General features: G+C 42.2%; 1 protein-coding gene across 1 annotated transcript in view; it reads left to right on the top strand.

Moving 5' to 3' along the window:
- Positions 1 to 12,238: 12,238 nt before the first annotated feature.
- LOC124556412 (dynein axonemal heavy chain 7-like) overlaps positions 12,239 to 27,476 on the top strand; it is a 746,268-nt gene continuing 731,030 nt past the window's right edge. The window contains exon 1 of the mRNA XM_047130371.1: positions 12,239 to 12,438. Coding sequence (XP_046986327.1) covers positions 12,239 to 12,438 — 200 coding nt within the window. The remainder of the gene's footprint in view (positions 12,439 to 27,476) is intronic.

The following is a 27,476-nucleotide window of genomic DNA, read 5'->3' as shown; positions in this document are numbered from 1 at the left end:
AGGCTGAACGCCTTAGACACATTGTCCAGCGAGTACACCGAGGTGGAGGTATAATTCTCTTTTGAGGTGGCATTACGTGAGGCCGAGGTACGCCGCAGGTGGTCACGGAAGGCGCCGTAACGGCGTAACGATACGTGAATGCCATCCTCCGACCGATACTGCAACCATTTCGGCAGCATATTGACGAGGCATTCGCCTTCATGGACGATTATTCGTGGCCCCATCGTGCACATCTTGTGAATGACTTCCTTTAGGATAACGAAATTGCTCCACTAGAGTGGCCAACATGTTCTCCAGACGTGAACACTATCAAACATGTCAGGGATAGATTGAAAAGGGCTGTTTATGGACGACGTGACCCACCAACCACTGTGAGGGATCTGCGCCGAATCGCCGTTGAGGACTGGGACAGTCTGGACCAACAGCGCCTCGATGAACTTTTGGATAGTATGCCACGATGAATACAGGCATGCATCAATGCGAGAGGACGTACTACTTGGTATCAGAGGTACAGGTGCGTACAGCAATCTGGACCACTACCTGTGAAGGTCTCGCTGTATGGTGGTACAACATGCAATGTGTGATTTTCATGAACAATAAAAAGGGTGAAAATGATGTTTATGTTGATCTCTATTCCAATTTTCTGTACAAGTTCCGGAAGTCTCGGAACGGAAGTGATGCAAAACTTTTTTTGATGTGTATAGACCAAGAGATGAATACACTAGACAGATTTAGAAGGATGTAGGCTGCAGTAGGTACTGGGAGATGAAGATGCTTGCACAGGGTAGAGTAGCATGGAGAGCTGCATCAAACCAGTCTCTGGACTGAAGACCACAACAACATAAGTGAAATGTTATTACCTAAAATATCGAAACGTTCTTGACCAGTTTGCTTCAAATTTTAAATGATACTCTTTTAAACATTTAGACTACAGAATCTGAGTTTGCAATAACAATAGACAAGACCCATAGAGAGAGGGGGAAGAGGCATGGACACGGGGGTGGGAGGAAATTGACATATTGGGTACAAAAGAGGAGATGGACAGAGGAGGCAAGAGAAGATGGAGAGAGAGGGATGAGAAGAATATGGGCAGAGAGATTGGAGGAGGTGATGTGCAGTGAGAGGGAGACGAAGAAGAAGGAGATGAACAAAGAGAGGGGAAGGAGGAGATGGACAGATACTTGGGGGAGAAGGGAATTAGGATATGTTTTCTCTCTTCTTTCTTCTGCATTTATCCAGACTGAGCCACAGCAACATGTTGCCAGGTACATCTGGCAAATACCGGGTGATCAAAAAGTCAGTATTAATTTGAAAACTGAATAAAACACGAAATAATGTAGATAGAGAGGTAAAAATTAACACACATGCTTGGAATGGCATGGGGTTTTATTACAACAACAAAAAAACACCCCATATTGCTAGACGCGTGAAAGATCTCTTGCGCGCGTCGTTTGGTGATGATTGTGTGCTCAGCCGCCACTTTCGTCATGCTTGGCCTCCCAGGTCCCCAGACCTCAGTCCGTGCGATTATTGGCTTTGGGGTTACCTGAAGTCGCAAGTGTATCGTGATCGACCGACATCTCTAGGGATGCTGAAAGACAACATCCGACGCCAATGCCTCACCATAACTCCGGACATGCTATACAGTGCTGTTCACAACATTATTCCTCGACTACAGCTATTGTTTAGGAATGATGGTGGACATATTGAGCATTTCCTATAAAGAACATCATCTTTGCTTTGTCTTACTTTGTTATGCTAATTGTTGCTATTCTGATCAGATGAAGCGCCATCTGTCGGACATTTTTTGAACGTTTGTATTTTTTGGTTCTAATAAAACCCCATGTCATTCCAAGCATGTGTGTCAATTTGTTCCTCTCTATCTACATTATTCCGTGATTTATTCAGTTTTCAAATTTATACTGACTTCTTGCTCACCCAGTATGTAGTTAAAAACTCTTAACATGGTAACCATTAAAGCTTCTGATACACAGTAACGATGTCCAGTGTTTTCAAATACCGAAAATAACTTCTTAACAATCCCTTCCATAAAGCAGAGGAATTTTTTTTATAGAAATAAGCACTTGATTACAAACATTTAAGTGGCCTGTGTTGCAGTATAAATAGGCTATATTAAGAACTATTTCCATCCTTCGATTAACTGACACATATGTACTACAATACTTACTGTGTATATGACATAAGTATCAGCAGCTCTCACAAGTACACATATATTCTAAACCATCTTGTTTCATAACCCTGCAGCAATCCAACTACTTTCAGACTTCTCTCAGGTCCCACTACTGGATTAGAAAACGTGCACCGCAAACAGTCGCAACGTAGTCTGAAACTTATTTTTGTCTCTCCCACCAATAATCTATTCAAAAACAAAACAAAGTATCAGTTTTAAATCAAAACAGAGGACACACAAGAACACCACATTCAAATTTCCACGGAAAAAATATGATTTATTTGCTTCTAAGAACACCTCCCGAAGTCTGTCTCGTTCACTAAAACATCATTGTCCAGTTAGCTACAAGGTTCCAGAACCTTCTCTGATGTATCCGCCAACTGAATATCTGCACACTCGCTAAAAGATCATCAGTCGCCTAGAAAACCGGAATTATGTAGCCCGAAATTCACGTCTGTGCACTTAAACATATGTCTGTTATCTCTCAGTTTTCTACACTGCAAGAAACAACTCTGTTATTCACGAAGGATCATTTTTTGACTTCTGAAATATCGTACAAAATCATCTCTGTCCCAGAGAGAACACGACCTCTAAACACTGCGAGGGCTACTGGCAAACTCCTTGATTTCAGGAGCTCCAAACCACTTCACGAAATTATGTGACATGTAGGCCTTCAGACAATCAGAACCGGGAACAAATGTAGGGAGTTTAACTAGCTGTTTCCTGCCCCAGTTAGAGTGCTTCTGAAGGTTTACTTCCCGCTCACACTTTCAGTATTTTCTCAACAATGAGAGTTGGAAAACACAGGCTGTCACAGCAATATTACGTGCCATTGATGTCTGTCTCATTAACTCTCATACTACTATTTAGCAGGATTAGATAAAGGTCGACTCACACCTCGAGGCTGAACAAAAAACCGCTTTCCCCTGCCACCGAAAATGGTCCTACTGAACAGAACTAACACATAAGTACAAAAAGGAAATGAAATTTTACAGTATGTTCTAGTTATTCCTTCGCTATCTGTGAAGCGATCTGATTCTGATAATGCAAAGTTGATACTATTTGCCTTTTTTGTATTAAGTAATAATTTATTAGTATTCGTCCATATATGACTATCAGTTACTGCTAACTTTGCTTTTTTCTGCAGCTATACCGAAGTTTTTGTCGTGGTTATTGTGTTACTGTCATCCGCTAAAAATATTTTTGTGCCATAGCAAATAGTATCTGGGAAACCATTAATGTATATCAAAACAGGATTAGCCCTAAGATACTTCCTTGTGGAACATATCTTTTCAGGTTTCTGGAATTAGTTAACTATTTGTTAACCATTTTAAATATATTCTGAACATTTGCGGTTTTTTTAATAAATACTTGGTCAAGTAGTATCTGAAGCATACATTGAGTATAACTTCTACTCCTATTGCATCCAATTTGTGGAAAAGGACGGCATGATGTGCTGTATCAAATGTCCATAAAATTCTGCAGGGTATGTGATCGCATTGTCAATACGTAGGATTCCTCTGACATTTCGATCATTGTTGCAAATGCTCTTCCTCAAGTAGTTTTGCTTACTGCTGAATGAGAAAAACCATACTTCTTATAAAATAGAGGAAGACGCTGTTCTCGTAATTTGATAGGCTATTGACGATGAAGAGGAGGGGTGTTAGACGTCCTTCAGACTTGTTTGTTTTGTTTCCCGTTATTCGTGGTAATAGACGTCGTTGCCTGGCGTTTGCCATTGGTGAAAAATAGGCAACTGAGAAACTGCCGGCAGAAGTGCTGTTAACCTGGTGCTTAGTGCTGGCTGAGGCGTGCGAGTACTCCATGCATCTACGTCAGCTTTGGTCTCTCGCGCGTTTGTGTGGGTTGCTATGAGACATCTGTCATCCCGTAGCGCTGTTACAAATGGCAGCCAAGAAGAACTTTATGGACAATAATAACGGTCGTGGAAGCCTATGTTTACGTGCCTTAAACGTCTTTGATAAATTAAAACTGCACCGGGCTGCTTGTTGTCCTCCTTCAAATGTTTCTAAGATGTACTTCACCCACTCAAAAATACTCTTATCGAAGCATAAAAAATGCAGATATGTTCCTGATTATTTAAAAGACTCTGACTGAAAAGTGGGGTACCAGGTGTCTCATTCAACATTCCTCAGCACCAAATTTTCCCAAAAATTTTGGCGTGCGAACATATTCACGTTTTTTTATGTCTGCGGCCGCGAGCTCGGTTCCAGTTCACCACCGGCAATGGAGGGTGAAACTTTGACATTGCCAGCCACTCGTGGTGGCGAAACGTCAGAAAAATCATTAGATGGACGTCGGCCGAAGAACCCGAGACAGAAGCCAATAGGCAGTTTGTCTACAAGTGGCCACGAAAGCCTTAACAATTTTGTACAACTCATTGTCGTTATCTCTTTGTGTCTCTCTGTAATTGTCTCCTGTGTCACAGTCACAGTCCCCTTCATTCGGTCCTACAACTACTTTCTCCTGTCACTGTCACTGTCTTCCTCTTACTCTCTCTTACTGCTATCTCATTCCTTCCTTCGTACTGCTGCTGTCTCTTCTCACTATTACTATCGCTCTCTTCCTTATTGTCATTGTCATATGCTTTGTCTCTTATCATTGCCTTTCACCCATTTCAACTTTCTCTTTTTCTTTATTCCTCCACTCGCCCCCCCCCCCCCTCCCCAGTCTGACAGTGTCTCCTTCACTCTTTTCGTTGCACTGTTACTGTCTCTGTCAACTATGTTCCAATGCCACTGTGTCCCTCTCTTTCTCTCACACTGCCATTGTGATAAAGATATCAAGAAAATTTTCACGGCTGTTCAAGACCGGAATCTTAGGAACATATTGTAAAAATTTCAGCCATTTATTGTGCATTGCCATTTTGGAATCCGCGGCTGGCTTTTGGTCAGCTGGTGACGGCGAAAATATAGCGAATAATCCCTTTTCTGGTGTTTTCCCTGGAACCGCCCATGAACTAATGGTAGCTTCATAAGTCCCATCATCCCACAGTAGACCACATCAGATTCAAAAATAACCAACCGATTTGCTTCATTTGACTAAGCAAGATGAAGCGTGTAATATCCATACTTTGACTCTATACTATTTGATAATGACACTAAGACGATCCTTTTGTTTGATATGTAACTAGTCCCTAGCCCAAGGTCTATCTGTAGCAGTTTGACTCTACCTTTTTATCACAAATAGTACCCGAGGTATGAGCCGTCGCATGCATACCTATGAAGTCTACAATTGCATTTTCTGTGTTTTAGATGTTCTGAATCGATAATGGGGTTCAATGAGAATGTGAAGACTGTTTAAGAAACTTGTCAACCTTTCCTTCATGAAAGATTCAGGAATTTTTGACAAAGATGACAGTAGCGAAAACAGTCTACAGTTATCAATATTTTCAGGATCGCCTTTCTTGAAAAGTGGTAAGATTCTTAGAAGTTCGAGATATTTAGGAAAAATTCCAGTTCCTAGTGATTCACTGATTGTGTGTATGTTTATAAACAGCTGGACGTGAATAGTTCAGGTATTGACGACGGCTCTGCATGATGCCAACCTGTGAAGTGTTCGTGGCCCATTGTGTAGTTTTCACTGTGCTTCGTAATACGCGAGACAAGATGATCTGCTGAAAACCTGTACAGCTTTTTTTTACATTTGTTCCGTCATCCATGACGTAACGACACTGTCTGATAGATCAGTATCAGTGTCAACACCTACATTTCTTCATCAATATTCTTGCCAGAAAGAGCTTCATGTCCTGGGAATGTTGTACTGGAAAGGTTCCTATACTACAGTTCCCACTTATAAATGCAACGAAGAGTAAAAGCAATATAATGGTGGCTGGTGAACTTATCTATCCAACCACATGTGTAGTACTTTGGGAAAATATGATCATACCTCTTATAGCATTTGTGGCAGTTCCTACACCCTGATACGGAATGAGTACACCTAACGCCTCACAGACAGCTCCTGAAAAAAATGCCATTACTTACTGCAGCCTGCGTAAAGTTTATCTGCTCTCTTCCCATAAGTGCTTTGAATGACCAAAATTCTAGTATGCAGAGTTCGAGAGAAGCAAGCTTAATTCTTTCTTTCATTTCAGGTTATTTTGAGGAACATATATAAGTAGAAAAAAGGACTGTTTCTGTACAAATCAAAGAGTTTTACCTGATATATTCTTTAAAGAACATGATCTTACCTTGTACTATTGTTGCTACTGTTGCTGTCTATACTATCACAATTGTGCTTTGACAAAGGCTTTACACAGTGTCAGGCACTGATGAAAAATATTTACAAGCGTTCGCAATACCTCAAGAACGCCCCACAAACCAATGACTTTATCACTGACATGGTCCATAGACTTCAAAATGTCGTATCTCGCTAGCTTACGTGTATTTTGCCTCAATACACAAGCACTAATTTCTGTCATTTTCGCGAGGGTATTCCTACTTTCTGTAACTGTTTTTATCCAACACATCGTTATGTTTCTGAGTGCCGACTTTCTAACAAAACAGTAGAAACTGCAGAAATACCACCTACAGATACACCGATGAGACGAAACATTACGTCATTGCCCACCGCAAGACTGAATGCCACCTGGGGGCGTTGTACGCGTACGACGCGGAAGGAAAATATATAAGCAGAGCAGAGACAATCTATCCATCGATAACATAAACCCACTGAAATAAGTAACTTTGACAAAGTGCAGATTGTTATGGCCAGGGGCCTGGGAAGGAGAAACTCGGAAAAGGCGAAGCTGGTCGGCTGTCCATGTGTTATTGTGGTGAACATATATGAAGAGTGGTTTATGGACAGTGAAACCACGAGTACGCGTCACCGTGTTGACCGTCCATCCCTCATCATAGAAAGTAGAGGTTGGAAACTTGCCTGCTCTATAAAGCAGTATAGGTGGCAGAGTAAAATCTGATGCAGGTATACGTGTTTCGAAGAAAGCCGTTCAGCGCATATTGTTGAACATGGGGCTCTTCACCCGACAACCTCAACGTGTTCCTACGTTGACCTAAAAACATTGTGATTTACGATTGTAGTGGTCACCGGATCATCGAGATTGGAAGGTGGATTAATGGAAACGTGTCGCTTCGTCGGATCAATCAAGTTTCTTGCCACACTAGTTCGGTGGTCGTGTTGGATAGACCTTGGCAGGCGAAGTGCTGCTTGAAACATTCACCATGCCACAGTGATATGTCGGTTGGGGCAGTATTATACTATGGGGGACATTCACCTGCGCTTCCATAAGATCTGTGATAGCAATCGAAGGCACCATAAAAGTTTTGGACTACATGGGCATTATTTCAGACAACTTTCATTCCTTCATGCCTGATGTGTACAGAGAAGGGCAGCACGAACAGTCAGTTTTTTTAACCCATGGGAAAGTGTCACAGAGATGCTGAGAAAACGGAACTGACAGACCCTTGAAAGAACTCGATTTAAATGATGAATCTAGAAATGTACTACAACCTACCCAGCCCAATCTCCACATGGTGCTGCATGGGCGACAGTGCCCATGGCCTCAACGGTGCAGCGCAATTTTGCTTCGCTGTGGTGGCCATGGGTACTGGCTATGCCGCTATGAGATCCGTGTGGAGCTCTACAGCCTGCATAGAGTAATAAGATGGCAGGCCCTAACAGTCGCAATACAGCTTGAAAAATAAAAATTGCAGTCATTATCCGGATTGTGCAGCTAGACCCAGAATCGCGGCGTGCGTCCCGTCGGCAGCTGGCCTGCTGTCTGTCATGAGTCAGCCCTTCTGCTGGAGATTCTTTGAATTTCAGCCAGAGAGCACTCAAGTCGTGCTGAAGTTAGAGAGCCTGTATACAGAGAGAGTGGCCATAAGTGAAGTTGCCCGTGATTGGTTGATTAGCTTTGGCGCCATTTTTCTGCCAAACGTCTCTCGCGCTTCCTATGTTCGCCGTGCTCTTGAGTTGAATTGAAGCTGAGAGGAGTTTTGGAAACGATTGAAAGGTATTTGAATTATTGAGAGACTTATTATGCGTTATGCATGCATGTTCGATTTAGTTTTATATCGTTTTTAGTACGTAATTAACGTTTGCGATCTTAAATACGAGTTGAAATAATGAATCGTTTTGTGATGAAGTCGGTAGGCCTACATGTTTGACTTAAACACGTTAGTAATTGTACAGTATTGTTTTTGACATCTGTAATTCGTTCTGCAGACGTTTGTAAACGATGCTAGGTTGTGCTGCATTTGGTTGTTCCAATAGAGGCATTATTTTGGTTTCAGTATTATCGCCTGACTGTTGACGCAGGCAAGTTGTAAGCACGTTTTCCGCAGTTGTCGTGGTTGCTGAAACATTATTCGTAGTAAATAATTATAGGTACTCTTGAAGACAGTTTTTAATAGGCCTACTTACTGTGGGGTAGAAGGAATACGGTAGTTTTCTTGTTATATTTGGTCGTTATTACAGTAGCCTACATTTAACATTACCTGATTTTTGTAATCTTTTTCGTTTGTTATCTACGAGAGGTATTCAGTATATCGTAAGCAGTTGTTAACTTGTAACATGCAAAAAGTTTGAAGACGTGACAAGAAGTACTAATACGTCTCACACTTTTTGCATGTCACAAGTAAACAACTGCTTACGACTTTCATTCATCTGACGTAATACAGGTAGTTAAATCTTATGCACTTCCGATACAAAACAAATGCTATATACTATTTTTTTTTATTTGCGTCACTTTCATTGCAATACGTCTAGTAAACGAACTTTAAAGGAGATAAATGCAGCCGGCCGAAGTGGCCGTGCGGTTAAAGGCGCTGCAGTCTGGAACCGCAAGACCGCTACGGTCGCAGGTTCGAATCCTGCCTCGGGCACGGATGTTTGTGATGTCCTTAGGTTAGTTAGGTTTAACTAGTTCTAAGTTCTAGGGGACTAATGACCTCAGCAGTTGAGTCCCATAGTGCTCCGAGCCACTTGAACCATTAGATAAATGCAAGTAACGAATAATTTTTACAGCCACTGTATCAAATTTTCCTGTGCTGTACGTAGTAGGCTACTATGAGTATATTATAGCTGTAAAGAAAGGCATTTAACGAATGATTTCGCCATATTGTCTTGAGGTTTTGATTCGGTGAGTGTATACTCCTCTACTACACTACTGGCCATTCGGAAGTCCCGTCCGCAGTCTGGCAGAAAAATGGCCGCCGTATCGTCCGGTTGGCCACTCTCTCCCTATACAGCTGAAGTGTGCGAATTTGCTCAGCCAGCGGTAGCTGTTGTCCTATGGCTACACTATTACCAGTTTCAGAGCTCCCAGTTAAATTGTCATTTTACAAAATATTATGCATTTGATCAGCCACATGCAACTAAGAACCCAAGTCTTCGTTGTTATTAGACATCACAGTAGTTTTAATAGCGAAAGGCAACTGACAGACCCACATTTGTGTTAATGTTGCGTCTGAAATTTCAGATTCAGTCACTAACGAACGTAGATGGTGCCAGAATTCCGATGGGGGTCCATCCCCTATACACTCGCATTTTAACGCTTGTTGAATACATGTGTTCCTTGATTTTCGAACACGGTGAAGCATGTAGTCTTTAAGGTGTGTGGTATAGCACACACTGGGCATGTTATGAATAATGTCTGACAATAACAGATGATATATTTGTGGTGTCTGTTCTTTCTGACGTGACTATATAAGTAGTGTTCAAATGGCTCTGAGCACTATGGGACTCAACATCTGTGGTCATGAGTCCCCTAGAACTTAGAACTACTTAAACCTAATTAACCTAAGGACATCACACACATCCATGCCCGAGGCAGGATTCGAACCTGCGACCGTAGCGGACACGCGGTTCCAGACTGACGCGCCTAGAACCGCACGGCCACACCGGCCGGCATATAAGTAGTGTGTGGAATAAGATGAGAAATTGGGTTTGACAAGAGGAGAGCTAACATAGTCCATGCGGCTGTGGCATTGTGGTCAGAGCATCTGCCTAGTAAGAAGGAGACCCGGGTTCCAATCCTGGTTGAGTACAAATTTTCAACTTGCCCCACTGATATCAATCAGCGGCCATTGGCAGCTAATGCCTTCAATTGGTTTGTGTCTTGAGTGACAAGTTTAAGTGTCAAATGCACTAATGGTAAGGACAAAATGTAAACTGTCATCATATAGAGCGTAGGCAGCAAACGAAATTTTAAGTAGTTTGAAACACAGATATGGCTGCTGTGGCATGTACTGAGGAATTACTATTTTATTTCACGGCGCAGAAGACGCAGTGCGGCGTATCGGTAAATTGTCCGCATGCTGCATATTACACGAATTTTCCCGCTAATGCCTGTTGATTGCAAGCACTTCAGAAACCTCAGTAGTAGCCGCTCTGGATATCGTAGTAACTGTCCCGACGAGACGGCATCTGTTGTGCCTAAAGTTTTAACTTCACCCTTACCATGCTTCTCGTGATCCATGGCTTTCTTCTTGGTCACCCCTTGTGGGAAACGTTGATCAACAATATGTGCAGTAAGTACTTCTTCTTATTTAGATGACACACTTTACAATAACTCACTGGTTGATACATGAAACACGAGACAATGCAATAGATAAACAGAATGCCAGAAACTAAAAGGCGGGAATACAGAGTTAGTAAAACAAAGATATTCCACGCTTCAATTCTTCAGTGATTGTTTTTGACGTTCGACTAGTTCCATCGCCACATATTTCTGGAAATCTACCATGTGCCGTCGAATCCATGCTTCGAAGAATCGCAATTGTAGTGTGTTCCAAAGATGTACCAGCACACTGTTAAGCAGTGATCATGAACTTTTGGCTCAGCAGTGTACTTTACGGAGTCTTAGGTAGTAAATCCATGGAGATAGGGATGCACGAGAAGGGAGAAATTCGTGACACACTCGGTTTACTGAGGAGTGACGTCAAAATCACATATCACTTGATGTGACCATGGAAACTAACAGCTTTGGAGATACTACATTAATTTCAGCATATTTCGCAGTTTCTGTATTATAGTTTGCGTTTTATGGAAGTATACCATTTCAAGGGAACGGTGCATTGAAGATTTATCACAAACATGGCACCCTGGGTATGATTTCTTATAATTAAAATTCGATTAATAAAGTCAAGCCTTCAGGAGATCATAAGATGAATGATAATGTTTTTGAGTGTTGCATATGTGCAGTGGGGTCTTGTGGTTAGAATATCGAGTTTTGGAGTGGAAGGAAGTAGGTTCATGTCCTGCTACATGCTAATATTTATTTCATCTTCGCATTCGTATCAGATTCTGGAACCAGCAATGACATTTATATTCCTCGCTTGTCACAAATATTTGCTGTTTACTTTCGAATGTGTTGTGATTTCCGATTGCCCACTTAACCACTGGAGAAGCTGGTAGCAGTGTTCAAAATGGTTCAAATGGCTCTGAGCACTATGGGACCCAACTTCTGAGGTCATTAGTCCCCTAGAACTTAGAACTAGTTAAACGTAACTAACCTAAGGACAGCACACACACCCATGCCCGAGGCAGGATTCGAACCTGCGACCGTAGCGGTCTCGCGGTTCCAGACTGCAGCGCCTAGAACCGCACGGTCTGGTATCAGTGTCATGCTCGGCTTACAGGAAGTGTGCTGCTAGACAAGCACACGTCATTTTGATGTTACTTCCGAGTAATCTCAGCGTGTCATGAGCTTCCAGAAGAACATCCCATTTTAGCCTTGTACGCGCAGATATTATTGTCAAATACGCAGCACCTGCCTGCGACGTGATAATTACAGAGCAATTCAGGCGACTTCCATACCTCTTGCACTGACCAGAATGACTCTTTTTAGAGAACTGGTAACAGCAATCTACCTGTAATTGGCCAATAAACAGTAGAATACCACAGACATTACGTAATCTATTACAGTGTTCTGGCATAAACTGTGAACCATTATCTCACCACTGAAATAAGTACTGTGTCAATAAAAGTATTTCCTGTTATTAGTTACTTAGTTTTAATGAAAACTATGTGTGTCATGAACAAACATATTATTTAATTTCAGGAATGTCTCATGAGAATCAGGTACCACGATCTCTAGACAAGGTGGACGTGGCAGTTCCTTCCAAAGGCCTTATTTATGATCACATGTACACCTTTAAAGAAAAAGGAACCTGGGTATATTGGCCAGAACTACTCAGAGGCATGGAGGCAGAAGAGATGACAAATGTACACCCCATCTTGGTTCCAACAGTTGACTCTGTTAGGTAAGTAACTATTTGCTGTTGGAAACAGAATAACTGTAGATTATTTGAAAATTGATAAATCTCGTTTTAGAAGGAATTTTTAAAATTATCAACGTTTTGTGAAATTAAAAAATTTTTGCTTGAACAAGAATGCTTCATTCACATTTGTTTTAATGCTGTGCCTCTACGTGATACATAGAAAGTTAGAGGCATTGTCTTCCAGTTGAGTCCCCAAAATTTGACATACATGTATTCTGTGATGTTAAGCAGAACTCTTGTAATAACAGTAGCACACAGTCATTTGTTCAGGAATAAATCATATACATAATATAATATGAGGGTTGCCCAGAAAGCAATGCACCACATTTTTTTCTTCAACAGTTCTTTATCCAACATAATGAGAACTATACACATGAAAGAATGGTGTTTTATCTACACACCCTATTTTTCCACATAATCTTCATCCCTTTCTACAGCCTTCCTCCAGCGCGAAAGAAGGGCGTGTATGCCCTGTCGGTACCTGTCCTTGTCCTGGTGGCGGAGCCAGTGCTTCACTGTGTAAATCACCTCCTCATCGTCCTCAAAATGTCTTCCACGAATGGCATTCCTTAGTAGCCCAAACAAGTGGAAGTTCGAGGGGGCTAGGTCAGGTGTAGCAGGTGTGACAGCCTTGGATGGCCTCCCTGACCTCTACAAATTGTGGAGCTCCACCGAACCGCCTTCTGATGACCTCACCCTCCATGCCCAGCGACTATATGCACCTCCGTCGACAGCAAATGCTCCGTAGACTTTGCACAAGCGTTTGTGAATATTCCCCACAGTTAAAGAAACTCTGCAGTGAGAAATTCAATGACGCCACGTTGCTTGTAGCGTACATCACCTACAGACGCCATTTTGAAACTGTCCTGCAGCTACGCTATCTGTCGGAAGTGACGGAAACTTGACCCGTTCACTCAGGAGACTTCAAACACATACGTAACGGTTCGCATTCGTAGCATTGTTTACTTTCCAGGTAACCCCCGTATAATCTTGTATAACATAACCAGCTTTACTCTCTTTTTTTTCATTTTAAATCGCTGAGGAATTTCGTTGTTTGGATATTAAGGCACCTCACTGGATATCTACATCTACGTACATATACCAAGAGCCACCGTACGGTGTGTGGCGGAGGGTACCCTGTACCACTACTAGTCATTTCCTCTCCCATTCCACTCGCAAATAGAGCAAGGGAAAAATGATTGCCTATTTGCCCCCATATGGCCCTAATTTCTCGTATCTTACCTTCGCAGCCCTTACGAGGATGTGTGTTGGCGACAATAGAATCGTTCCGCTGTCAGCTTCAAATACCGGTTCTCTAACTTTTCTCAACATTGGTCCACGAAAAGAATGTCGCCGTTCCTCCAGGGATTCCCATATCAGTTCCCGAAGCATCTTTGTACCCACCGCTAACTAATCTAGTAGCCCGCCTCTGAACTGCTTGGATATCTTCCTTTTATCCGACCTGGTTCGGAACCTAAACACTCGAGCAGTACTCAAGAACAGGTCGCACTAGCGTCCTACATACAGTCTTCTTTACAGACGAAAAACATTTTCCCAAATTTCTCCCAATAAACCGAATTCGACCATTGGCTTTCCCTACCACAGTCCTCACATGGTTGTCCTATTTCATGCATTTTACAACGTTACGCTCAGACAGTTAAACGACGTGACTCTGTCAAGCAGTACAGTACTAATGCTGCATTCGAACGTTACGATTTTTGTTTTCCCACTCATCCGCATTAACTTACTTATTTCTACATTCAGAGCTAGCTGCCATCCATCAGACCAACTAGAAATATTGTGTATGCCATCTGTATCCTCCTATGGTCACTCAACTTTGACACCATACCGTACACCACAGCATCATCAGAAAACAATTGGAGATTCCTGCCCACCCGTCAGCCAGATCATTTATGCGTATAGAAAAAACAGCGGTCCTATCACACTTCCCTGGGTTATTCCTGACGATACCCTTGTCTCTGATGAGCGCTCGCCATCGAGGACTACATACTGGGATCCATAACTTAAGAAGTCTTCGAGTCACTCACACATCTGGGAATCTATGCTATATGCTCGTACCTTCGTTAACAGTCTGCGGTGGGGTAGCGTGTCAAATGCTTTTCGGAAATTTATAAATATGGAATCTGCCTGTTGTCCTTCATAAATAGTTCGCAATGTATCATGTGAGAAAAGGGCAAGCTGAGTATCGCATGAGCTATGCTTTCTAAAACCGTGCTGATTCGTGGACATACGCTTCTCGGTCCCAAGGAAATTTATTGTATTAAAACTGCGTATGTTCAAGAATTCTACAGCAAACCGATGTTAAGGACATTGGTCTGTTATTTTGCAGGCCCGTTCATTTAACCTTCTTATATACAAGAGTCACCGGTGCTTTTTTTCCATTCGCTTAGGACTTTGCGATGGGCGAGAGATTCACGATAAATGCAAGGTAAGTATGGGGCCAATGCCCTAGTGTACTATTCTAAAAACCGAATTGGGTTTCCATCCGGAACTGGCGACTTATTTGTTTTCAGCTCTTTGAACTGTGTCTCTGCGCCAGGGCTGCTTGTTACTACGTCATCCATACGGGACTCTGTACAAGAGTCAAACAAGAGTATGTTTTTGCGATCCTTCTGCATCAACGATTTCTTAAGCAGAACATTTAAAATTTCGGCATTAGTTCTGCTGTCTTCTACTGCCACACCAGAACGGTCAACGAGTGACTGGATGGAAGTCTCAGAGTCCTCTAACGACTTTACATAGAACCATAATTTTCTCGGGTTCTTGGCTAGTAGCTAGATCTTTTGCTAAGCTATGGCGATAGTACAGACTATAGCGGATGCTGAAAGTGACCATCATTCATCTCTTGGCACTTTTGGGCCCTGGTCAGCAAGTTGTTGAAGCTGGAATGTTGGAATTTCAGTAATCTCATCCGAAATGCTCTTCTGTAGCTCTTGATGACTATGAGGGTTGTTGCGTTACACCTTAGACTTGAGGGGGCCCCACACAAAGTAATCGCACACTGACAGGACAGCTCATGTGACCTGGGTTGCCAGCTATGGCTAGGGCCAGATCGACCTCTGCCAACTAGCTCTGTCACGCATGAAGATTGTGTAAATGTGCTCCAAGGTTCGGCCGGCTGTTATAGGCAGGTGCTCCATCCTGTTGGAAGTAAATGTAGGTTTTTCTTCCTCCGTTAATGCTGTCACAAATGGTTTCAAAACGTTGGCAATGTAACGCACCAAAGTCAGCGTCTGATGAAAGAAGATGGGATCACTAATGCGGCGTACAGACACTGTGCACCAAAGCCTAACCTTTTCATGGTGCAATGGTGTTTCGTGAAAGTTATGCGGATTCTCCGCTGCCCAGAATCTGTAATCCTGCGAGTTGACATAACCACTCAGATGAAACCAGGCTTCACCAGACAAAAAGAACAGATTCATGTTCAAGCCATTCATTATTATCACTGTGAACAGCCACTCACAAAATTGGAGGCGCTGAGGAACAAAGAAAATGAGTCTAAGCGCTATGGGACTTAACATCTGAGGTCATCAGTCCCCTAATCTTACAACTACTTAAACCTAACTAACCTAAGAACATAACACACCTCCATGCCCGAGGCAGGATTCGAACTTGCGACCGTACAGCAGCGCGGTTCCAGACTGAAGCGCCTAGAACCGCTCGGCCACATCAGCCGGCGCTCAGGAACATCCGCTGGTTTTAATGCATGGACAACAAATACTCACTGGGGATGCATGTGCAGGTTTAGGTGGAGTATTCGTCCGTATGATTGACTGATACTCCGGTCTCTTGCGACAGCCGTCAGTTTGATTTGGTGGAACTATGAAGCATTTTCTGGTGAAATGCAGCCACCTCTTCTGGAGCGCGGGCATGTTTCGGAGTGTTTTTTGACTTCTACGAAACAGATTCTGTCTGACGCCGTTTTCGGTATGTGTTCCACGACACTCCTAGCTAGCACTTGACACCACTGAACTCTCAGCAAACAGCTGACCACACCATTTACACAACTCTATTGTCCCGTTAACTTTCCACAACGAACACCCACTGCTTCACTGTGAGTACCATCGTCCCCTTCGCACTGCTCCACTCACACTGACACAGTCCACATTACTCTCTGAACCGCTGATGATCACGTGGCGAGTGTGCACATGGTGTAGTTATATGCGGACATACACGTCCAATCACATCCACTCGTCCGGGCCAGTTTTATTTGCTCCTACCTATAGTATCTGTATGCTTCGCTCATAGATATTTTCACAGACGCACGAATTTCTACTATCTTTCGCCTGCCTTCATTTGCGTCTTCTCTTTTGGACCGAGAGTGCAAAATCCTTAGCTGCTGCAGCATTTCATTGTTAAACCACAGTGGGTCTTTTCCGTCCTTAACCCACTTACTAGGCGAATACCTCTCCAGAGCATGGTTTACAAGCTGTTTCTATTTTGTTCATAATTCCGCTTCATCGGCCATGCTGGTTCTAAATTATGTCAGCTCTAAGTGAGATGCTAACAACTGCTTAGCCACTGTTTCTAACAGATACACTTTCCTAGCCTTCTTGACTGATGTATTAGGTCTTGTAACCATATTCGCTATGATGACATCATGATTACTAATCCCTGCTCCTACACTGAGGCCGTCGATGAGATTCAGCCTGCTTGTAGCTGCAAGGTGTAAGATACTTTCATTGCGTACCAGCTGAAGAACTAGCTGCCCGAGGTAGTTTTCTAAAAACGTATTCAAAAGTACTTCGCAAGACTATCTGTCCGAACCCCCTGCAATGAATCCATAGATGTTTCAAGCTATACTCTGCAGCCTAAAGTCGTCTCCAACTAGTATTACATGCTCGGGGTATTTTCGCGCTACTGACCGTACACTTTCCTTGAATGACTTTAGAACTGTCACAGCGGAATCGGGAGGACAGTGAAACCATCCAACAATTAACTTGGTTTCACCTACACCTGTTATATGCGACCAGATAACCTTCCTGTCACATTCATTTTCCACCTCAATAGAGTTAATATTTTTCTCAGCTGTAATGAACACTACCCCAGCTATGGCGTCTAACGTGTGTTTTAAATATACATTCCATGAATCGCTAAATATTCCATAGCTTTCTGCTTCGTGTTTTAGCCAACTTTGAATCCCATGAAAAATTTGAGCGTGAGAACTTTCCTGGGGGGCAGTAAATTCAGGAACTTTGTTACGAATACTTTGACAATTTACTGATAAAATTTTGTCAGCCGAAGTGTCTTTACTTTGTACGGGGTCTGATTTCGCTGCTTGCAAATCGACTAGTGAGTGTTTATCGAAGTGCTTCAAACTACCTCCTAGCCTAAAAAGTCCCCATGTGTATCCCACAAGTACTCTCTGTGACGTTATCCGTTTTTAGACGAGTTTACCAGTATTGGTGCGAGGTAAGATGAATTTGTTGTAAAGCTGAACGCTAGCAGGCCCAGTTCTCAGCGCGCTCGGCGGCAGTTCCGGCCGCTGGCTAGGTTCAAAAGTGTTCAAATGTGTGTGAAATCTTATGGGACTTAACTGCTAAGGTCATCAGTCCCTAAGCTTACACACTACTTAACATAAATTATCCTAAGGACAAACACACACACCCATGCCCGAAGGAGGACTCAAACCTCCGCCGGGACCAGCCGCACTGTCCATGACTGCAGCGCCTGAGACCGCTCGGCTAATCCCGCGCGGCTGGAAGGTTTCAGATAGGTTATTTAATAGTAAGACAGAGATTTAGGAACTTGGTTTTAAATTGTAAGACATTTCCAGGGGCATATGTGGACTCTGACCTCAACCTATTGCTTATGAACTTTAGATTAAAATTGAAGAAACTGCAGAAAGGTGGGCATTTAACGAGATTTGACCTGGATAAACTGACAGGACCAGAGGTTGTAGAGAGTTTTAGGGAGAGCATAAGGTAACGATTGACAGGAATGGGGGAAAGAAATACAGTAGAAGAAGAATGGGTAGCTTTGAGGGATGAAACAGTGAAGGCAGCAGAGGATCAAGTAGGTAAAAAGACAAGGTCTAGTAGAAATCCTTAGGTAATAGAAGAAATACTGAATTTAATTGATGAAAGCAGAAAATATAAAAATGCAGTAAATGAAGCAGGCAAAAAGGAATACAAACGTCTCGAAAGTGAGATCGACAGGAAGTGCAAACTGGCTAAGCAGGAATGGCTAGAGGACAAATGTAAGGATGTAGAGGCATATCTCACTTGGCGTAAGTAGATACTGCCTACAGGAAAATTAAAAAGGCCTTCGAAGAAAAGAGAACCACTTGTATGACGATCAAGAGCTCAGATGGAAAACCAGTTCTAAACAAAGAAGGGAAAGCAGAAAAGTGGAAAGAGTATATAGAGGGTCTATACAAGGGCGATGTACTTGAGGACAATATTATGGAAATGGAAGATGATGTAGATGAAGATGAAATTGGAGATATGATACTGCGTGAAGAGTTTGACACAGCACTGAGAGACATAAGTCGAAACAAGGCCCCAGAAGTAGACAACATTCCATTAGAACTACTGACGGCCTTGGGACAGCCAGCCCTGACAAAACTCTGCCATCTGATAAGCAAGATGTATGAGACAGGCGAAATACCCTCAGACTTCAAGAGGAATTTAATAATTCCAATCCCAAAGAAAGCAGGTGTTGACAGATGTGAAAATTACCGAACTATCAGTTTAATAAGTCACGGCTGCAAAACACTAACGCAAATTCTTTACAGACAAATGGAAAAACTGGTAGAAGCCGACCTCGGGGAAGATCAGTTTGAATTCCGTAGAAATGGTGTAACACAGGAGGCAATACTGACCTTACGACTTAGAAGATAGATTAAGGAAAGGCAAACCTACGTTTATAGCATTTGTAGACTTACAGAAAGCTTTTGACCATGTTGACTGAAATACTCTCTTTCAAATTCTGAAGGTGGCGGGGGTAAAATACAGGGAGCGAAAGGCTATTTACAATTTGTACATAAACCAGAGCGCAGTTGTAAGAGTCGAGGGGTATGAAAGGGAAGCAGTAGTTGGGAAGGGAGTGAGACAGGGTTGTAGCCTATCCCCGATGTTATTCAATCTGTATATTGAGTAAGCAGTAAAGGAAACAAAAGAAATATTTGGAGTAGCAATTAAAATCCATGGAGAAGAAATAAAAACTTTGAGGTTCGCCGATGAAATTTTCATCCTGTAAGAGACAACAAAGGATCAGGAAGAGCAGTTGAATGGAATGGACAGTGTCTTGAAAGGAGGATATAAGATGAACATCAACAAAAGCTAAGTGAGGTTAATGTAATGTAGTCGAATTAAGTCGGGTGACGCTGAGGAAATTAGATTAGGAAATGAGACACTTAAAGTAGTAGATGAGTTTTGATATTTGGGGAGCAAAATAACTGATGATGGTCGAAGTAGAGAGGTTAGAAAATGTAGACCGGCAATGGCAAGAAAAGCATTTCTGAAGGACAGAAGTTTGTTAACATTGAGTATAGATTTAAGTGTCAGGAAGTCGTTTCTGAAAGTATTTGTATGGAGTGTAGTCATGTATGGAAGTGAAATGTGGACAATAAATAGTTTAGAGAAAAAGTGAATAGAAGCTTTCGAAATGTGGTGCTACAGAAGAATGCTGAAGATTAGATTGGTAGATCACGTAGCTAATGAGGAGGCATTGAACAGAATTGGGGAGAAGAAAAATTTGTGTCACAACTTTACTAGAAGAAGGGCTAGGTTGGTAGGACATGTTCTGAGGCATCAAGGGATCACCAATTTAGTATTGGAGGGCAGCGTGGAGGGTAACAATCGTAGAGGGCGACCAAGAGAGGAATACACTAAGCAGATTCAGAAGGATGTAGGTTGCAGTAGGTACTGGAAGATGAAGAGGCTTACACAGGATAGAGGGGCGGGAGAGCTGCATCAAACCAGTCTCAGGACTGAAGACCACGAAAACAACATCAACAGCCAACAGCCAATACATAGACTATTTGACTGCAGGATCACAGGTACAGGTTGTTATTTGCAGCGAATTAGCTTCAGGGCATGAAAGCAGACATGCACAGCTTGACCCTATCGAGCTATTCTTTTTAAACAGAGCCGTGCATAGCCAAGGTATCTAAAGTACGAGTAACTGCAGCTGAGGACGCAACTGGTTTGCTCGTATGGGATGCTGTTTAGAAAAGATCTACCCAGCTGTAACTGTTAGATACCGTCTCTTGTGCTACCTGAGTAGCTACTATCTTTGTGTAGAGCACACCTGACCTATCAAGGGGAGCCTACAATTCTCACCTGATAACGCAGGTCTAGAAATCTGCAACAAAGACCGTCACAGAGTCAACGACGTCTTTTATTGACCCTCCATTCGGCTCCAAACCGAAGAACCCCAGTCAACTCTGGGAACAATGCTGCAAGCTGCAAGTTCTGCTAGCAACCTGCATGTGAGGCAAGCAGCTTTCACCACCTCCTCGAGCTGCTGTATAAACTGAGGATAGCTTCAGAACCCATGCAACAGGCGTCGTGGGTCCGATGTGAGCCACAATTTGCAGAAGACTGCGCCCTGCACGTTCAGTAGCTGCAGGCAAGGTCGCCTCCACATCCCAGATGAGGCCTTCTGGTGTGCAAACCGAGTTCACATTGGCATTCTTTCCATCCCTGAATGCTATCTTCCTAAAGTGCTGCACAAATCGCGTTGAAGCTCCTGATAACTAGCAAACCCCATCCACATGTGCCTGCTCAGACCCTGCTGAAGAGCGACCACCTGCTCACTCAAGAGCGAACAGGAGACGGTATGTCTCCCTTCGAATTTCAAATGGTATTAGGAAACTTGTTTGATTGAAATGTGGTCTATGTTTTGTGCATGAAGAAAATTGGACTACACCATGAACTGCACACCACAGATAACTACAGGGTTTCTAATGCTGACTGAGCAATTATCAATAGGTCAAACGAAAGCCAAGTGGAGTGTGCCCTTTACGCCAAACTTTGTGGTTGTACCATAACATTAATTCTTAGTATTACCTTCCAATACAACATTTATCCTTCTTCGAAACAGGTCGTAAGATACTGACCACATAAATTTTATTAACTTCTTCTTGTTATTGCAATACAGCAGTCTATGGGTTACGTAAATAGGTAGTATTATTCACTTACACACTTACAGATGTTAATGTTAAGCAGATTCACTTACAGATGAAATACAATATTTAAATACACTCACAACGATAAATACACATACTTTCATACAAAGATCTCAGGATGCATATAAGTCCTACAAGCACATAAATATTATACATTATGAATCAGGAACTCTTCACAACTGTAAAACGACCCCTGCAACAGGAAATATCTTACTTTTGTCTAAACAAGGGCACGTAATCCAACAGAAACTTAATTTCTGAAGTGCGGCCATTAAAAATCATGTAGCCACTGAACTGGATACCTTTCTATCATATTCAGTATTGTAGGCTAAAGTTGATATCTTCTTTGCTTCTAGAGTCATAAGCGTGATACGCGCTATTGGGATCAAAGAGTGACTGTTGAAAGGTCTCTGTTGGATTCCTTTCATGTTAATTTCTTAAATCTGTTGTCATTTACGGCATAAATTCCTCTTCTAAATTTACTGTGGCGTTTCTGATTATCAGGGGGGAGACTGAGTAGTGGAACGTGTTACTTTTATACATAAACAAGAACGATCTGTCACACTACTACACTTTAAAACACAGTTTATATGTAATTCATGCCACACAGTCTCATACAGAACCTACATTTACGGCATAAATTCCTCTTCTAAATTTACTGTGGCGTTTCTGATTATCAGGGGGGAGACTGAGTAGTGGAACGTGTTACTTTTATACATAAACGAGAACGATCTGTCACACTACTACACTTTAAAACACAGTTTATATGTAATTCATGCCACACAGTCTCATACAGAACCTACATCCGCTTTCTTTTATATACTGTATATGATAAGATACTGTCTTCCCCCTTCCCTTCTGTGTGAGAGGATGAATGAGCAAATGTATTTCTAGTTGCATGCTTGAGGGTAGCAGACAAGCCTGTCTCCTAGAGAACAGTAGGACAAACGTCGGAACAGGTAGCTACGCTTTCTAAAAGCAGAGAGGTTTCTATTCTTAGTATGGTCCTTTCCGTCCCTTGTCATGTTGGTATAGGAAGCTGCCTCTCTGGTCACTTCCGTTTGTATTTGTGAGGCACCCTCAGGTAGGAGCCCGGGTCAGTCTGTTTGCGGCGAGCGTCTGAAGTGGTAAGATCTCCGGCTAAGTGTGTGTCTGCTAAGTCCGTAGGACAATGGATTTCTTAAGTTCAGCCTAACTGAAAATTTAATCACCTTTATTTCAGGTTTAGCTCTAAAATATCTAATGTTATCTTAAATTGCAACGCAGTGTAATTCGAGTGTGAAGTTCAGAATATATTCCGGTAGTTGCTTTGTCACTACTTTGTGAGTAAAGTGGAACCATGTGTTGATCAGTAACTCTAACTAAGTTCATCAATCTTAAATGTGAATGTGCGTGAGACTATAACGTCTCGTCTTGACAATATTTTTCAATATAGCAACTTTTCTTTATGTTCAACCCACGTGGGGTGTACTTTGTAATACCAGTACCACGTGCTTATACAATTGTTCTACCCACCAGGTTAATAGTAATACGATAGTAACCAGTTCGAGGTTTTTCTTTTGCAAATTGCTTTTCGATCTAATTTATTTTAATTATCAAAATTATTGTGGAGTTACACTCTTTGTGTAAACCAAGTTGACCACATGAAGCATGTGGTGTAATCATCAAAATAGCCCTCAGCTATTCTTTTCGGGAAGATTTCACACAGAGTTAGTATGAATTTAGTATACCAGTGTGTGGTAATTACACGACGAACAGGATTGTGCTACGAATGTAACTTCTTTGGGTGAAAATTGAATCGGTTGGTTGTGGTTAATTTCCTCTTGCATATGTTTCAACGTTCTTCGTGTGTTATTTTATGAATGCGGTGTGTGCAGTCTCCCAATCTTGGATCCATATTTGATGTGTTCCGTAAGATTACAATCTCACATTTTCACAATCTTAAATAAGGCACCAGTTTAGTTATGAATCAAGTTTAAGATGCTGAAATTTCAATGATCAATATTAAAATAAATTTCCAAATATAAACTGATTTATTTCTTTTTATTTAAATTCTCTTATATATATATATATATATATATATATATATATATATATATATATATATATATATCACCGGTTGTCGTATGACTATTAAAAGATTATAATTAATGTTAGTCTGGTTGGGAATTTGGTAAGCTAGACTGGATACCTGGTGAAACAGTTGCGCAGTAATGCAAGGTTAACTTCCCCAGACAGCTCACAGCTTTTAACCCGCTTTTATTGTCTATCAGCACCGCTTTCATAGCAAATTAAAGTAACAACATTACACTGTTCTCCTATTTAAACACACTGCGGAGGATATATATGCAAACTTCTGGTTTTTCAGAACAAGACTAATATCTTGCTGAGATGTGCACAACACACCTGATTATCTGAATTGTCTTTCACAGACTGATTTGTTCATGACAAACTATACCGAAGTAGTGATCAAAGAGTGAAGCAGCATAGTTGAGTGAGTGACTCTGAGGGGATTGTTCAGCCGCTTAATCTGAATGTGCTCTTTCCTCCAGACATACTGTATGAGAGTTGCATCTTATGTGTATCTGTTGGGTGTACGTGACTGTAATGGGGATATTTTTTTGAATTTCTTTTGTGGCATCTGAGAGAAAAGTCTTAACACCGCTCAAACGTAGTATGATTGCAACGTCACATTTTCTGCTGGTGCTTTATTTTCTGCGAAATCTAACCAACTGCTAAGTACCGCTTGGTGTATAGCAACAAAAATGAAGTGAAGTTCATCATCAGATGAAACACTTTGCCACTACCTAACAATCGATGAGCAAGCATACAACCATTTAATAAATTTAGTGGTTCATCTGCTAATATAGGAGTTGGCTGTGCGCTGTTGTATTGTGTCCTTAAGAAATTCCTTAAATAATAATACGCCCACTTAAAGAACTGAATACACTGAAAATCGCAAATAAAATATGAAACGCTAAATGAGATGAAATGGGAATAGTGCTTTAGGACAAGTGGTACCCTGACAATGCAATTAAGGAGGTCGACAAAAATACGGAAACACCGAACCCACAACACATTACCATTCCAGATATGGTGTACGAAACCGTTGGCATTCAAAACAGCTTCCTATCGTTTCTCAGTGCATAAATACAGGTCATGCATGGTTTCAAAGAAATCTTGTACTATTCTTCCTGAAAAATAGTGGCACGTTCAAGGAACGAGGATGGAGCTGGATAGCGACTGCACACCCAAAAGTTGAGCTCAAAGGCTCAATAACTCTGATATGTGATGACTATGATGGGCAGGGTACATGTAACAATTCACCCTCGTCCTCAGTAATCCATTTCTGGACAATGCAAGATGTGAACAGGGTCTCTGACGTCTCGGAAAGCAGCATTACCATTATGGAACAAACATTGTACTATGGGTTGAGCCTGATCAGCTAAAGTGATCACACAATCCATGTCAGTAATGCGACCTTGCAGGGTAATCATATAGCCCATGAAATACCATGGTATGGAAGCCAAATTCATCACAGAATCCCAGCTATGTTTCGCTCTTGCGACGTAGACTCGGCCAGAGGTTGGAAACAGTATGAAACAAGACTCAACAGACCAATGATTTTCTTCCATTGCTCCATAGTCCATGTTTTATGGCTTCGGTACCTGGTTTTCTTGTTACAGTCATTGCATCAACGATGAGTGGTTTTGGAATTCCAGCTCGCCCTGCAGTTTCCTGATAATGGAGCTCCCTTAGTGTTGTTTTGATGCCGACAGGGTTTTCGGGAGGGACATGGAATTCTGCAGAGACTTTTGCAGCTCTCGCTCTCTTACTTTTCGTCAGAATCCTCGTCAGTGCCCGTCCGACACGATCACTCAACACACACTTTCATCCACATTGTGACTTAGCTGATGATGTTCCTTCGCTTTCTGTATGCGGCAATTTTTCGATACGATACCTCTTTAACAATAAAACACTTCAGCTACCTTGGTTATGGACGCAGTCACCATACGAGCACCAACAATTTATCAAAGTTTGCACTCGGTTAGCTCCAACATAATGCGCACACAACTATACAGAACACTGACACTTAGAACGTATTGAGGACATTGTACAGATTCCGTTCATGGTCAAATACAACAGAGCAACCTGCAGACTCAGCTAGCATCTGCATTTATGTTCGAGTTAGCATTTATCGTGGTGTTTCCATATTTTTATCCAACCCCTATAGGTTCAATTTCAGTTTCATTTAAGTCAAGAAAACAAGTTATTTGGAGTGGTGGGCTTACAAAGACTGATAATGGAATGAAAACGAAACTCTGCGATCAAATCTTAGATGTCAACTGGTTCACATGTCATCCTCTACCACATGGCGTCATGCAGATGCGGTATGTAGGGGCAGGGGATCAGCACACCGCTCTTCCAGCTGTTGTCGACGTTTACACCTTGGAGCTGCTAGCTCTCAACCGGCCGCTGGTGGCCGAGCGGCTCTAGGCGCTTCAGTCTGGAACTGCGCGACCGCTACGGTCGCAGGTTCGAATCATGCCTCGGGCATGTGTGTGTGTGATGTCCTTAGGTTAGTTATGTTTAAGTAGTTCTAAGTTCTAGGGGACTGATGACCTGAATGTTAAGCCCCATAGTGCTCAGAGCCATTTGAACCATTCTTTTGCTAGCTTTCAATCAGGTAGCTCCTCAGTTGGCATCACGAGGGTGGGTGCACCCCAGTCCAGTCCTCTCACCAAAGAAAAATCCTTGCAAGTCCCAGTAACTAAAACTGAGTCCCCCACATGGCAGCCATCTACAGTGACCACTCAGCTATGGAGGTGGGCAAAAGTGACAATACATACAAGAATGCAATATGATTTGGAATATCAAGTGCGCTTAAAGCAAGCAGAGTGTACATAGACAAAGTTTAATTTGTGCCAGTGGCATTGTCCAGTGCAGTGATTCGTTAATCTATGCAATTTCCCCACATCTAACCAATTCACTGCACTCTACTGAATAACTGATTCTCAAAATAAAGTTCAATACAATTGTTCACACTAACTCACAATGAAAATCCATTACAGACTTGGAAACTGATGCACTGAAACGACTGGGTTCAAAGTGTCTACTCACCACGTTATTATAACTGACTCGCTGGCCACACAAGCACTTACCCAGACCAAGGACAGCGACAAAAGACCTCTAAACATGCTCTGCTTGCTCTCTCCTCAACTCTGTCACAGGACTACCATTGTAGTCTTGTCAGCTCTTAACTTCTAGACCACCATTTCAAACTTTTTACAAATTTGAAACATATTTCATGTTAAACAAACAAGACATCTTTACAGCAAATTTGTATTCCATCATTTCACAGACTAATTTTATACATACCTGAAATCATGTCTTTCAGGTAACTACTTTTAAGTTGCAAGTCGGAATTGCAGGAATCTAATCAAGTTCACAAGTTACTTTCGTATGCTCCTGAATTACTGCTTGAGCGAAATGGCGCTCTTTCTACATCTACATCTACATCTACATTGATACTCCGCAAGCCACTCAACGGTGTGTGGCGGAGGGCACTTTACGTGCCACTGTCATTACCTCCCTTTCCTGTTCCAGTCGCGTATGGTTCGCGGGAAGAACGACTGTCTGAAAGCCTCCGTGCGCGCTCTAATCTCTCTAATTTTACATTCGTGATCTCCTCGGGAAGTATAAGTAGGGGGAAGCAATATATTCGATACCTCATCCAGAAACGCACCCTCTCGAAACCTGGCGAGCAAGCTACACCGCGATGCAGAGCGCCTCTCTTGCAGAGTCTGCCACTTGAGTTTATTAAACATCTCCGTAACGCTATCATGGTTACCAAATAACCCAGTGA

Source organism: Schistocerca americana, chromosome X, assembly GCF_021461395.2.
Source record: "Schistocerca americana isolate TAMUIC-IGC-003095 chromosome X, iqSchAmer2.1, whole genome shotgun sequence".
NCBI lineage: Eukaryota > Metazoa > Arthropoda > Insecta > Orthoptera > Acrididae > Schistocerca > Schistocerca americana.
Note: the sequence above shows the minus strand (reverse complement) of the source record. Positions and strands in the feature narration are given on the sequence as shown.